At 43.6% G+C, this 14,739-nt stretch overlaps 1 protein-coding gene across 1 annotated transcript; it reads left to right on the top strand.

Annotated features, from left to right (window-relative positions):
* Positions 1 to 13,336, top strand: peds1b (plasmanylethanolamine desaturase 1b). The gene is made up of 6 exons (XM_088608469.1): positions 1 to 179; positions 2,788 to 2,907; positions 4,020 to 4,111; positions 4,988 to 5,132; positions 6,882 to 7,094; positions 7,707 to 13,336. The coding sequence occupies exons 1-6, from the start codon at positions 38 to 40 to the stop codon at positions 7,826 to 7,828; spliced, it is 834 nt and encodes a 277-aa protein (XP_088464595.1). The 5' UTR covers positions 1 to 37; the 3' UTR covers positions 7,829 to 13,336.
* The last annotated feature ends 1,403 nt before the right edge of the window (positions 13,337 to 14,739 follow it).

The following is a 14,739-nucleotide window of genomic DNA, read 5'->3' as shown; positions in this document are numbered from 1 at the left end:
CTCGCTCGCCGGGCGGGGGTTGGATTTGCTGGGGAACATGGCGAGAGCAGGGAGCGGAGACGGGTTACAGAGTAATGGGATCCAAGAAGACCCTGAGCCGCGGGGACCGGGCAGGGGAGAATGTCGGTGGGGCCCGCAGCATGCAGGTGCCCGGGAGCTGGCGGAGTTGTACTCTCCAGGTGAGATACCGGTGACAGCAAGTGGGTTAGCGGGCGTCACACCCACATGAGCAGCCTGCGATTGAATCCTGGTATTCGCATTCACTTATACAAGAATGAATAGCTGCTACCCGACAGGCTCTGTGGAGTAGTATACTCACCCGGAGCTAAGCATGTAAGGAAATGACATATATGTTGTCGATTCTCTGCAGTTGTTTATGTATATCACGGCAGGAAAGTCAGTGAAAATAATGAGGTTTACGGTCCAGGTAATTGTTGAGATACAGTGTTAAATAAGGGAGGGTGTGTCGTAACTATGGGTGGGCAGCCGCGGTTCTGTATATAGTATCCGCACGTGATGCGGTTGTTGTTATGTGAGTGAACAATGGCTTTATGGACGGGGCACAAATTCAGAGCATTGTTATAACAGTGTTAATAATAATAATAACTGCTTACATGTATATAGCGCTTTTCTGGACACTCCACTCAAAGCGCTTTACAGGTAATGGGGATCCCCTCCAACGCCACCAATGTGCAGCATCCACCTGGATGATAGCGTTAGTGCTTTCGATAAGTAGAGTCGTTTAACGATTTTATTTTCCAGTTAGACACTAGGACTGCTGGAAATGAAATGTGAGGTATCATTATTCCAACAACTATTAAAAAATACAGGCTGTTGGATGATCTAAATATTTTCCTTAAGAAGTAACGCCACCAGCCGCCTTTTTAATGTTTAATTATATAGATGTCTATGTAAGTGCAGTCCTTATGGGTCTTATTCATAAGTTACTTGAGGACAGTCAGTCTGAATTGATGGCGATTTGTAATTGAGGGAGCAATAATTTATCCATCCATTTTCTAACTGCTTCATCCGATTCAGGGTCAAAGTGGTGGGGGCTGGGGCCAATCTCAGCAACCATTGTGTGCAAAGCAGGATTCATCCTAGGAGGGGATGCCAGTCCATCACGATGCAGACACAGACACGCACACACCAGGGTCAATTTTCCCAGAAGCCAATTAACCTATCAGAGTGTCTTTGGACTGTGGGAGGAAACTGGAGATAATAGATCCAGAAGCCAATATTTCTGTCCTCATAAGTTTCAGTGAGTCACGTACCAAACACATTGTTTTTATGCTATTGAGGCAGTTTTTAACTGCAAGGTCGAAAATATTTTCTTGCCCTAAAGTCATTTGATATCTAGAGAGAAGTGTCTCCCATGATGCCCTCCTTCTGTCCCAGTGGAGATTCTTGTCACTATGTGAGACTGTGAGCACTGTGTTAACAAGCAAGTTCCTTAGCATTGTCAGATCAGTTCTTATTAACGTGGTTGGCAGAAACCTTTTCCTACTTAGTTACAGTGATATATGAAGTAAACAAATACATTTGATGTTTTTTGTTGACTTTAATAGTAGTGGAAGATGGTAAAAAACTGTGACAGTTTTGTATGCATGTATACAAAAAAATACAATTTTAAAATTATAATGGAAAAAACAAAACTACTGCAGTGTAAAATAATTGCATATTAATACTAGATAATACCACTAAACACTACAATGAATGCAGACTTAATAATACAAATACATTTATTAAGTACTTTTTTAGCTTTTTATTTCCTGGAACAGATAGATCTAACTCTGGGACACTGTAATAAAGGGCCTGTTTTGGTTAAACAACAGATACAAATTATCTGGAAATTCCAGTTTGATAAGTGCTGATGGCAGTCTGGTTAGTTAGTGAGCTCTGTGAGTAAAACATATTGAATATAAAGGGGAAGTCTGGGCTCTAAACTGGTGTAACTAGATCGAAAATGTGATTATCCATGTCTCTGACCTCATTTTACAAAACTTAAAAATATCAAAAACAATGATAGATGCGCTATATAGTCTCCAGTAGCTTGCAGTTTTTCTTTCACATTGTGCTTCACAGGTCAATGGTGTATTTGAACAAAATGGGATTAAATTTACACCACGACTCCTTCTGATGTCACAGCAGGTTCTGCCCCACCTCAGGGCATCGTATTACTAGAGCGAATGGAAAAAAATCAACTCGGAGAATCGGCTATAAGTTCCTGCTGGTACTGTGGAGCCTGAGCGCAGAAGCCAGACTAGAGTGATATGTCTGAGAGCAGACTATAGGGGACGCTTACTTATTATTTCACCACATGTTCTCCTGTGGATGTAACATCCAATGTTTGTGCTTTACTACATAGGACCATAAGAACACCTTGGTGTGTTAAAGGAAACTGTCCTCAGAAACATTTGTACTGGTTGCCGAGGTCCAGTGTAGTAAATGATGGGGGTATGGGATGTTGAAACTGGAGCAGAAGTGAAGTAAGACCACAGTAAATTCACCTCCAGTCCGCATCAAGAATGGCCATTAACAGATGAGAGCTACAAAAGAAAACGAAATAAAGTAGCTTTGAATGGAGATTTAAGAAAAGAAGAATTTCCATTGAATCTTTCTGCTGGTTCCCATCGTTCTGTTGTGTAGAGTACGCCCTGGACACCAGTCTCCCGTGTTTCCGTTTTAACTGTCTGAATGAGGGCTGTTTGGAAACCGGTTTGTGTGTGCAAACTCCCTCCCCTGACAGAAAAAGCTGGTTGACTGCCTCTTCTGCCTCCCTTCCAGGCAAGCGGTGTCAGGAGTGGATCAGCGTCGTCCTCTGCTTCTCTCTCATGGCCTTCAATTTCTGCCACCTCCTTGCCAACTTCCACCTGGGGCACACCTCTCTCATCCTGCTGGGAATAGGTAGGACCAGCATCCGGCGCTGCCGCCGGCTCTCTGCGTGCAGACGCTGGCGGTCTCCGCCGCGGCGTGAGGGAGTGGGGGGTGCCATCGGCGCTCGACGGCCTCGCGGCAGCAGGATCGGGTCCCCCCGGGGGGCGCTCGTCGCGTGCACACAGACAAACGAGAAGCACTGCTCGCCTGCCGGTGCGAATGTGCAGACACTTGAGATGAGCAGGGCGTCGGTACGATTCCCGGCTAACAGGTTTGCCCACCTTCCTCGAAGACAGCTGCATTCACATCTGGTTAAAAGAAGACCACTACACGCCAAAACGCCTTTCTAAGACAAACACAGCGGCGTGACTCGCTTTGCACAACTTCCCAGTTTGACTTTATTTGCGATATTTATAAATGTTGTTTATAGAATTTATTATAGTCACCTCAAGACATAGAGTGACATTTGCGTTCTTATTTTCTAAGTGGGAGATTTTAAGTCCTAGAAAAATTTGGTTCATATAATGTTTTATAGCTCTTTTTAAACAGAGGTCAACAGATTGTAGGCTAATCTAGAAGAATGTTGACCAGACTTTGCTTGTGGTTTACAGTGGCAGACGTTTCCATTAATCTTTTACTTTGAGAGGGCTGAGTACAGTCATTCGTGAAGTGTTGCTTGGAAGTCTGTGCTTGTGTTGTTTGGTTGTTTGCTTTTCCATTAAATTATTATTTTCTTTCTTTTCTCCATTATAGTTCTTCCAATATAGGCCTTTGGAGTGCAGAAATCCGTTTTAAGCAAAAGGTTCACTAAATGCATTATTGAACAAAAGAGTGTATTTATGGATGGAGAATTAAGACTAGGGGATTAAGAGAAATTAAACCTAAGTATGTGACAATATTTATAGACAGCACAGTTGCTGATGAGTTCAGACTCTGGAAATCACAGTTTCTCTGGTTAAAGTGCGTTTTTACCCGGTCTTAGGCAGTTTATCTTGGGAGGGTAACAGCAGTCTGACTTGTTTTGCAGCCGACAAAGGAGAGTATCTGTGGGCTCAGGAAGCTGTGATCCGTGCTGGTCACTCTCATTACTTGTATATGAAGGAGCATCACTTCAACCTGTTGACCTGGTTTGTTTGGTTCAGTTGCAGGAATTCTGACAGCTGACTTTGCCTCTGGTCTGGTGCACTGGGGGGCCGACACCTGGGGGTCTGTGGACTTGCCGATATTTGGAAAGGTGGGGAAGCTTCGACTCTGAAAATGATCCATATGTCTTAAATATGAGACACTGGCTACAATGTCTCCTGCTGTAACTGACTCTGCCCATCTAATATAGAAGTGTTAAGTTTTGTGCTCAGTATGGTCACCGTCGTTCGTACAATGAAGTTCATAGGTGGAGCACAATGTGAATGCTGTGGTCAAATAATTTTCTCCCCCAGCATCAGAAACCTTCAAAACTTGCCTCCTTCGGAGTTGAAATCTGATGGGTGTCCTGGAGGCTTGAAGTTGGATTGTCTATTTTGAAGCTGGCCTGGACCACATCAAATCTGAGCAGCTAAAGCTGACATGATAGGGGGTAGGAAGAACCTATTGAGCAATGTGGTTGTAAACAAAAAAAACATGAAATGTCAGCTGAGCACTTGAAGACCATCTGACTGTGAATCATCTGTGGTAATTCTGGTCTGTATTGTGTTTAGAATCCGTACAAAAGTTGAAAAAACGTTTCTGCAGTAGGTACAGCAGAAAAAGAGATACTTGTATAAAATTATGATCATGGTAAATTCTGTGTAGATTTTTTATATGATGATAGAATTAATCATTGTAATTGCTTCTCTTTTTGTAATACATGAGCTTATGGGGATGGCAGCAGATGCAGGGCTCTCCTGGTTTGTCTAAATACAATGGTAGTTATTGAAAACAATTTGGAAAAATGAAACAGATCAATAATTGAACAGTGCCAGATTCACCTTGAGATATTTGAAAGTAGTGCTTTTTCTGCAATTCCTTTGGTTATAAATAAAAACTTGAACAGTCCGCAAGCCTCCAGCAGTTCCCGAGTCCGACCCCCCACCCTACCCTGACTCCTGACTCTCTCCCGCTGGGATTTCCCCAGGCTTTCATCCGGCCTTTCCGGGAGCACCACATCGACCCCACCGCCATCACACGCCACGACTTCATCGAGACCAACGGTGACAACTGCATGCTGACCCTGGTGCCGCTGGCCAACATGGCCTACAAGTTCGTCACCCTGCCCCCAGGTGAGCGCCCTGTGAGCTCAGAATGGGCAGAGCAGGCGCGTAACGGTGTTCACAAAACAACTGGATGAGATACCAGCTAGTCCTCGACTTACTTTCGTAAGTCCATTTAGAAAACCGCGATCACGTGTATCGCGATACTACACGAACCATACGGATGAGTAAATTTAGATGGTGTGTATCGCGATACTACTCGAACCATACACATGCGTAAAGAATTAACATGGATAAATGCTACATTGTGTAATACAGCTTTGTTATTTTTATTCACTAATTTTTACTCTTTACTCATGGTAAAATAATACAATGTAGATATTATAAAATGAAATATACTAAAAGTAATCAATAATGAAAAATGAATAAAAAGTGCTGCTTTGCACTTACCGTTAATGTAGTCAGCTGAATGCATACTGGGCCTGAACACTCACTGTTTTGCTTGCTAACCACCCAAACAATAACATGTGGCAGCACGGTGTCGCGCAGGCTGATGATGTCATCAATGTTAGACATTACGACCAAAAGCCGGCACACAAAAATAATATACAGTCCTGTACAGTAATACGATTAAGGGAACGGCCGTCGTAAATGCAAGTGGTCGTTAGTCGCATACTTTGTAAGTCGAGGACTACCTCCAATTCCTATAATAATTTGTTACGCTTATATAGCGCTGTTCTGGACACTCGATTCAAAAGTGCTTTACAGGTAATGGGGACCCCCCTCCACCACCACCGATGTGCATCCCCACCTGGATGATGCGACGGCAGCTATAGTGCTCCAGTACTCTCACCACACACCAGCTATCGGTTGGGAGGAGAACATAGTGATGAAGCCAGTTCATAAATAGGGATTATTAGGAGGCCATGATTGGTAAAGGCCAATGGGAAATTTGGCCGGGGTAACACCCCTACTCATTCGGCTCAGCTCTGGCTCAGCTCATTGATCCAAGGATTTCTAAGCCAGCAGCCATATCATCCAGTAACTCACAACTGGCAACCCACTGTGTAGGTGTGAGTCTGGCCAGTACCAGGAGGGGTGACTCCTGGGAAAAACTATGGTTGCTGCTGGAAGAGGTGTTAGTGGGGCCAGCAGGGGGCGCACACCCCGCGGTCTGTTTGGGTCCTAATGCCCCAGTATACTGACGGGGACGTTATACTGTAAAAAGATGCCGTCCTTCGGATGAGAAGTAAAACCGAGTTCCTGACTCTCTGTGGTCATTAAAAATCCCAGGGCGTTTCTCGAAAAGAGTAGGGGTGGCACCCCTGCGTCCTGGCCGAATTTTCCCCTCTGGTCTTGACCGGTTCATTTGTACAAACGTGGCTGAGGTATGCTTTCAGCCCCACTGGAAGCCACGTCTTCACCGATGATATTTGGCCCCTTGGCATCGTGCCTTTAAAACAGTCTTTAGAAACAGACGACCATTACAATGAAACAGATGAGCAAGGCAGCCTGCACGATTTGGTCATTTCAACTAGGCCTTTCAGCTGTCATATTAATGTTTTTTTCCAAATTTCCAACCCGTGCTGCTTCTTACACGGGATATTTAAGTCCATGCTTATTGGGACGTTGTATTAAGGGTCCAGTAATGAAATTGTAACAAAGCAGGACAGAAACTGACTTGTTATCGTGAAAGTCACAACCTAGACATGGAGGGCTGTAGGTCACAGTGGGTCACGTTATGTGAGCTGAAATTCTGGGCTGTATCCATCTTTTTTTTATTTTCCGCGGTCTTCTGTTTATTCCCCATGCCTGCAGCGGAACTGTACCGCAGCTACCCCTGGGACTGCTACGTGTTTGCCCTGGCCATCTTCGTCACCATGACCAACCAGATCCACAAGTGGTCGCACTCGTACTTCGGCCTGCCGCGCTGGGTCACCCTGCTGCAGGACCTGCACGTCATCCTGCCCCGCAAGCACCACCGCATCCACCACGTCTCCCCGCACGAGACCTACTTCTGCATCACCACAGGTCAGCCCCCCCCGGGCGGCGGGAGAGCCCCGAAACGGCAGGGCTCCCCCACCCCTGTGGCGCGATCCGATGCAGGTTTTGTGTTGGAGCTAGACGGGTTCTTGCACCAGTTTTTTTGGGGTGAAGAAGATGTTTGTTTTATTTTAATCCGCCCCGCCCGTTTTAATCAAACTCGAGTGGGACGGTTGGTGCAGTGGTTAGCTTTGCCGCCTCTCAGGACCCTGAGTTCAGCATGCTGGCTGTGCGGAGTTTGCAAGTTCTCTCCACTTTTGTGTGGGTTTCCTCCGGGTACTCTGCTTTCTTTCCACAGTCGAAAGACATGCTGGTAGGTTAACTGGCTTCTGAGAAAATTGGTGCTGGTATGAGGGTGTGTGTGTGTGTCTGTGGCCTGCGATGGACTGGTGTCCGGCCCAGGGTGTACCCTGCCTCTAGCCCGGTGTTTGTCGGGATAGGCTCCGGCTTCGGCTCCTCTGCGGCCCTGTGTGAGATGAAGTGTTGAGAAAATGGATGGATGGACAGATGAAGCAGATGCCCTGAAACAAGTCTCCGAGGTTTCCTGAAAATGTTCTCTTTCTCACCGTGTTCTCCTCTCTGCTCCACGTAATTCCACAGGCTGGCTGAATTATCCCCTGGAGAGGCTGGGATTTTGGCGGGCGCTGGAAGACTTGATCCAGGGGCTGACCGGAGAGAAGCCGCGAGCTGACGACATGAAGTGGGCTCAGAAAACCAAGTAACGCCGCCAGTCGGCACCATCCCTACCTCGCGACCCCCTAACATCTCCCCCCCCCTCCTGGCCATTTTCCCAACCCCCCCCCCCCACCGAGAGGAAGATTCAGCCTAACGCACAGCAGCGGCATTGCGTACGCGCTTTTTTGACAGCACAGATTTTTACTTTCGGCTGATGGAAGAAAAACGAAGAGCCTTCGGCGGCCTCTGTAGGAGCTGTCTTCACGTCTTCACGTGCGGCCCTCCCAACGCCCCTGCCCCTTGGCCAGTGTTCGAAACCCCTCGCCCTCTTCCTCCTGCTCGTCCCACTCCACTGCCCCAGCTGGTGCCAGAACCCAGTGGAGCCTGGGCCTGATGAAGTCTCGCTCACCGAGAGACTCAACTTTTTTTTTTGTGACTTTGAAATGGATCGAATACTTGAAGAACAAAATGGCTTCCTAATTAGTCGCCAAGAAGCACTTCGTTAAGGAGGAGGGAAAAAATGCAAAAGCCATTGGATGGGAAAGAGGCTATATAACTGGTGTTCCCCCCCATTTTTGGCTTCTCACCCTTTGATCTTAAAGTCCTGGGCCAGGACTAACCTCTCTGTCACGTATGCAGTTTTTTTTGTTTCTGAGCAGCCTTATAAATGAAGACATGCAGTCGCCTTTTAACCACAAGAGCCAGCCCAAGGCGCTTTATGATGGTTCTCACCAGACTCGGGATCTTTGCCTTATTTTCCACAGTCTTTGCTCTTACTCTCAGTGCTGGCTCTTGTGCTCAGAGACAGGGTCATTGGAATCAATCCTGCGGGCCTTTTTTTAAAAAAACATATCACTCCAGACTGTCCCAATAATAGAAATGTCTTGGTGGCACCGATGGAGGATCTGTTACATTGCAGTGCTGCTGATTATGTTAGTTACACTTAGCTGTTGGATTACTGTATTTCTGTTAGTTTAGTGAGGTGGGGTGGTATCCCTGTTAAAAAAAAAAAAGAGCTTGAAAAATGACTTTGGTGTTTCTTGTTGATCTTCTTCACAGATTTAAGCGAACCTGTTCTTTAGGCTCGGCGTGACACCTTCAGTTTAATCCCAAAATGGTTTCCCAGGAGCCAGAACAGCAGGGTGAAGCACCAGATGCATCCAATAGTTGTGAACTGATGCTGGTTTGGTTGGATCACTGTTGCTGTCATAGAGGGAGGTGGAGCTGGGTGTCACTCTCTGCAGGTAGACTGCACAGCCTGAAAGCAATGAGAGATCATTACAATAGGTCAAGTAGGTAATACTATAAGTGTGCTACCAGCAAAAATAGAATGTCTCTGTAGGAAATAGTTTGTCTTAAAAAGCAAGAGATCAGCATGACTGCTAGTTTTGCAATTCTGATATTGCATTTTTTCTGGTCATTCAGACTCGAGTCTTTGTTTGCTCAACCTAAATCTGTAAAAACCTATTAACATCATAGAAAAGCAAATTAAATGAGGAAACTAGTGAATATTTCCAAACAGCAGCATGCTATTCCAAAACCTCTTCCTTCTCCATTCCCTGATAGATGGATATTTTCTGTTACAATGAATTGTATGTAATTTTAAGTATTTTATATTTAAAATGAAAAAACAAACTCCCAAGAGAAACGGGGCATTTGATTCCACAGAATTTGCCAACAGAACAAATTAAACTCTTAATATATTTTCTTTTGATTCATTATTTTATGGCCACATACTTATAGGAACTACAGGAACAGCGCAAAAGAAAGAAGTATGCACATAAACACCCAAACGTAATCGGTAAAAGATGCAAACATATTTTGAGGAACCTGATAAAAAAGGCTCTGACCTTGCTTAAAATATTTATCAGATGAGCAGCTTTTATTAATCTTCCTGTTTGTGGACAGAGACGTAGGTTATGCAAGCCCATGTTGTTGAACTTTGCGTTTATGGTAATTTAATGTTCTTTAACAAACTAATTACTTGAAAAAATAGGACACATGCTGTAGGTGTTCCAGGGAGCGCGTGGTATAGCTCAAGAGGAAGTCTGCTTTGAGCTTTTAGCACTGTTTTCGATTATCTAGTTCATCGCTCAGTTAATGTGCCAGTTTGTTTTGGCAACTGTAGTTGCCTTGCATTGTGGAGAATGGCTCTGGATGTGTCATTTTCAAGCTGACAGGGCCAGACAAGGGACATCTTTTTTTTTAACTCCCTTTTCTCCGATATCCAGTCAGTATCTTCAAGCACCACCACAACAATTTTTTTTTTTTGCCAGTGTACCTCTCTAAAACTCAGATTTGGTTTGCTCTTAAAACATGAATTCTTCCTGCTTTGTACTGTATGAGAAGCAAAGGGTTGGTTTGGTTAGCATGTGTTGATGGCAGGTCGGAGGGAAAGCTTTTAGATCTCTGTGGCATTTAGAAACTGGCCAAAATGACATATTCACAACTTCTTATCGCGGTTCTGTAGGAAGAAACTGCAAGGGAAAAAAAGACTCACCTTCTAAATAAATAAATGTGATAAATGTCTCTGGAGATAAAGACCTGTGTATGGAACAATATTTGTAGAGCTAATCTCTCTAATCTCCACTGCTGTTGTGGTTTAGAACTCTTCACTTGTTGATGGCTTTTATGATTTGTTCCCCCATTTACCAGCGGCCCTAAAAATCTTTCAGATTTCCACAGAACAGGTGCCCTCTTGCTACAAGGCTTCTAGAGACCTAATGAGATATAGATATTTAGTTTTTAAGTCAGCAAACTGACTCGGAAATACAAATTGGCAGTCGGTTACATAGAGCATAAAGTTAACTTTTTTTTTCTTGAAATTGTTGTTTTAGCGACTTTGTAGTGCAAAGCAGCTGAGCACTTTGATGCTAGGGCCCTAGTTAAGTGGAAAGGGATTCATGTTTTTTACTTTGTGTGTATATGCAACCAATTTCGGGTCCCAGTCCAGTTTATAAGCACACAAGCTGAGCATGTTTTCCGCATTTTTGATAAAGCACCCCAGAAGAAAAAGCACAAGGTTCCACTTTTCATAACTGTACTGAAATTGGCAATTGCAATGAAGGGACTTACTGTCTTTAACTTGGTAGCCTGTATCCAAGCACTATTAACAAAACTAGAAAGTTAGCATAGGCAACACATATTTGCATTCTTTCTTCTGGTGGGCATATCTAAGAACTGCAAAAATCTAAAATAAAAGTTGCCTTGCAGGGAACCAAAAGTGAAGTTTCATGGGAATCCAAGAAAGGAAATAACACTAAAGTGGAGAATAACAGAGCTGATGGTGATATATCAGATATGCATTAACGTATGTGAAATTAGTTCAATACTTTTTTTTTAATTAGCTCTCTTATTTGGGTTGCACAGCTAGAGAAAAACTTTGCACGGATCATATGTGTGAATGCCTCCTGAAACACAAAATTGAAAGGGTCTTTAGGTTAAAAGTAGATGTTCAATCACATATGGGATATTTAAGTATTTCTATCTTGCAGGAAAAAGAAGATTAATCTGAATGTCAGATAGCAAATGAGAAATGAAAAGGAAAAAAGTGACTGTTGTCAAAACTGCAGACTTTGATCGCTTAGCAGGCTACCCAAAGTGCAAGATAAAGAAATGGTTATCTTCATTTGATATATTTACTTAAAATGCACTTTTAAATCTAGTTGGAGCCAGCTCTCTTCAGAGCTTACAGGTTTGAGCTGGCGTAGTTAATGGAAGTTATAGATACTTCTCACTAAAATAGTATGCTGTGTAAATCCTCAAAATTCTTACAACTCTAACCTGGCTTCTCTGTAGAAACCTTTTTGCTAACAGCTGTGCCGTTTCTAGAACTCACACAAAATAGGCACAGGTTACAAGAAGACGGGTGATACTGTAGAACTAACATTAAAGCATAAAGCAAATGTTATCTTTAAGTTATGCCTGCTGTAACGTACAGTAGTGCTTTCTTTTTCAGAATTCTTTCTCTGAATGAAAAGCACATAATATCTTCTGTTGAAGATGGTTTGGGTGCTTCTCATTGAAATGAAAATGACATTGTCTGGGATTGAGTGTGCCTGGTAGTTGTGTTGGAAACAGTCCCTTGCAATGTGGTTGATTGGCAAGACCACAGTTTTGACAATGTTTAGTATTATATGAGCTAGTTGCATAATGCATGAGAGAGGAACTGGACTGAATGAGGAGTTGATATTTAAGAGCAGTGCTAGTTGCCAATGGATGCCCATAATGTTAAGCAGCTACTGCTAAGATGGTGCAGCTGAGAAATTTGGATTCTCAAAAAATGTTTCATGTTTGGGGGGGAAGTCAAAATATCAAAGCAAAAGATTTAAAATTCAAAAGCGGCGAACATTGCGGTTTAGTTAAAAAGGTAATAGTCTCTCTCCCAGAGCGCCTTGTTTCTGTACATGTGCAGGCCATGAAGAAAAGGGGCAACATCCTTGATTTCTCAGTGGAAATCCGGTAGACTTGTGGCTGTTATTGTGCCTTGATGGGCACAAGCTTGCGGTTTCTTTGGTGTCATCCTGAGCTGTTGGTCATGGCTGAGGATAATGGCTATTATTTTGTATTTGCAAAGACGGCAGTGGTAGGAGATGCAAAATGTGTCCATGGCCAACAACGAAATAGCTGTAGAATGCGTAGGTATTTCAAAGAGTCAAGGACATCATCTGACTCTTTGGTGGTTCTGCAGACTAGTTGTTTGATATCGGAACTTGAAGGGAACCTTTTCACTTTGGGAGCGTATCAGTTGTGTTTTTCATGTGCCTCTAGTACTTTGCCATTCTGCTTACAGGTGGCAAGACCAGGTGTTGAGGTCATGCTGACATTATTGGAAAGTCGGTAAAGAACGTGCCCGAGGTTGATGGGAACAGGAAGAAGCTGTGTCCTCAGGCCAAATCACAGCCTTTCTGTTGGAGATTTCTTTTTCCCCCCATTTGAGTTCTAACCTCGCAGACCTTGACATTTTTCAGCTGATATATCAGACAACCACCCTTTCCTGGAGGCTGTTTCTGCAGACAGTATGATGGACTAATACAGTACTTCGGAATAGGTGGAATAGCTTATTTCCCACTGGCAACTATACCTAGAAAATAACAGTTGAAAAGAACAACATGAACTTGTCTTAGTAATTAAATCATCCAGTCTCATTATTATCCTTTAAAGCCCAAGAGGATGTAGTTTTTCATTTCTTAAAATCTCCTCCTAAGAATAATTTTGGAGTAGGGGACTACATTAGTTATTTGTTAAGATGGTATTTATCATGTATGTATTGCTGTGTTCCGGATGAAGTCATTTGAATTTAGAGCCATTATGAGCCTTTGCAGGAATGACTCCATGTTGCTCATTTAATATAAAGCATTGCCAAGGATCATGGGAAGAATTCTCAATGGTGTGGTTTTATCTGTCTGAAGTAGCTCTGTGGTGGTTAACCTTTGTAAATATCAGAGAACTAATGCCTTAACGCCTCTGTTTTCTTCCCTTGAGGAAAAAATGTGTAATGTTAAAAGTGTACATACTATATTTATAATGGAAAAAAAATAAATAACTGTGTACTACTTGGCTTTGTTTTTTGTTTCTCTCCACTGGAGGATGACCGGTTCAAGGCTTGTTTTCTACAGCTGGAAAGAGGTCTTTATGACCGGTACATTTTTGCACAAAAAGATTTATCCTGCAAAGTGTGTGTGTGTGTGTGTGTGTGTGTGTGTGTGTGTGTGTGTGTGTGTGTGTGTGTGTGTGTGTGTGTGTGAAACACCACCTGCTTGGAATCACTTTTAACAAAACATTTTTATCCGATTAATATTAATTTCTGCTGCACATTCATTAATTATATTTGCACAGCAGCATGCATGACTACTGACATCCTGTATTTGAAATAAAAATATCTGCCAATTTATTATAAAATATATTTATCACGGTATACCTAGCCTAGAATAGAATGGAATTCTAAATTTATTGGAAACCTGGTCATCCTGGCAAGCAGCGGTGAAAATGTTTACTTACGCAGTAAACATGCTGGAGCAGTCGCTGAGACTTGTAAGTGGAAGCTTGTGAATTAAAATCCCAGCTGAGACACTGCTCAGATTGGATTGCTTGGCTATATAAATGGGTGGAGATGTGCATTGATTTAGATAAGTGTCGGTGAAATTAATCGTGATCATGATTTTTAATTGCCACCTGGGACCATTCTATCTGAAGGGCTTTCTCTTGCCTTGTGCCCCTATTTGAATCTTCGATCTAGAGCTAAAACTCTTCTCAGCTAGCAGGGGCAATCAGGCCCGGCCTAACAGTTCTGGAGCCCCTTACTCACAGGAGCGAGGCTGACTGACTTAAAGAGGCCGGGCAAAGTGAAAGGGCATGACAATACCTACTGAAGATTCCCAACCCTCCTTTACACGGAGGAGAGGGACGCACTTCATCCACACTCACGTGGCTGAGCCAAGGCGGCCATTGTGTGCCAGAGAGCCCAGGACACAGCAGATGAGCTGGAGCAGTGAGAAATGAGCAATTCCAGTACAGTAAGGGGGACGATCCGGATGTTACAAACACAAAGTAGAACGTGAGCCAAAATATTAGCGTTAACACCACTACCCTTGACAAAGCTCTTCTATGGATCTTTTCTGACTGAGTCATCAGGACCTTGGCCCAACGCTTCAGTTGAAAGACGGCACCTCCAGCGACGACGGTTTGGGAATACTGGTCCACAGGGAAGTGTGCGATCTGCTTCGTCTTGGAGGCGTCCCATCCCAGACTGGTACAGGCCCCGCCTGGCACAGTTTCGGCGAGCTGACGACACCAGCAAGGTGTTCAGGTGCGTAAAGACGAATTCCTAATGCAAGAAATTGTATAGGGCTAATAAAGCAACATTACATTACATTACATTAGGTAGTCTTGTTCTCAGAAGCGTCACTTCTGTCTGCGTTGGGCAAAAAAAGTTCTAGGCAAGTTCATCAAAAAAGTG

The sequence above is a fragment of the Lepisosteus platostomus genome, chromosome 15 (genome assembly GCF_059453375.1).
Source record: "Lepisosteus platostomus isolate fLepPlt1 chromosome 15, fLepPlt1.hap1, whole genome shotgun sequence".
NCBI classification, from domain to species: domain Eukaryota; kingdom Metazoa; phylum Chordata; class Actinopteri; order Semionotiformes; family Lepisosteidae; genus Lepisosteus; species Lepisosteus platostomus.
This window is presented reverse-complemented; position numbering and strand designations above follow the sequence as displayed.

Coding starts and splice junctions, on each gene's coding strand:
- peds1b (XM_088608469.1), top strand. CDS start 38: ATGGCGAGAGCAGGGAGCGGAGACGGGTTACAGAGTAATGGGATCCAA. Junction 4,112..4,987: donor ACTTGCCGATATTTGGAAAG/GTGGGGAAGCTT, acceptor GGATTTCCCCAG/GCTTTCATCCGGCCTTTCCG. Junction 5,133..6,881: donor GTTCGTCACCCTGCCCCCAG/GTGAGCGCCCTG, acceptor CCATGCCTGCAG/CGGAACTGTACCGCAGCTAC.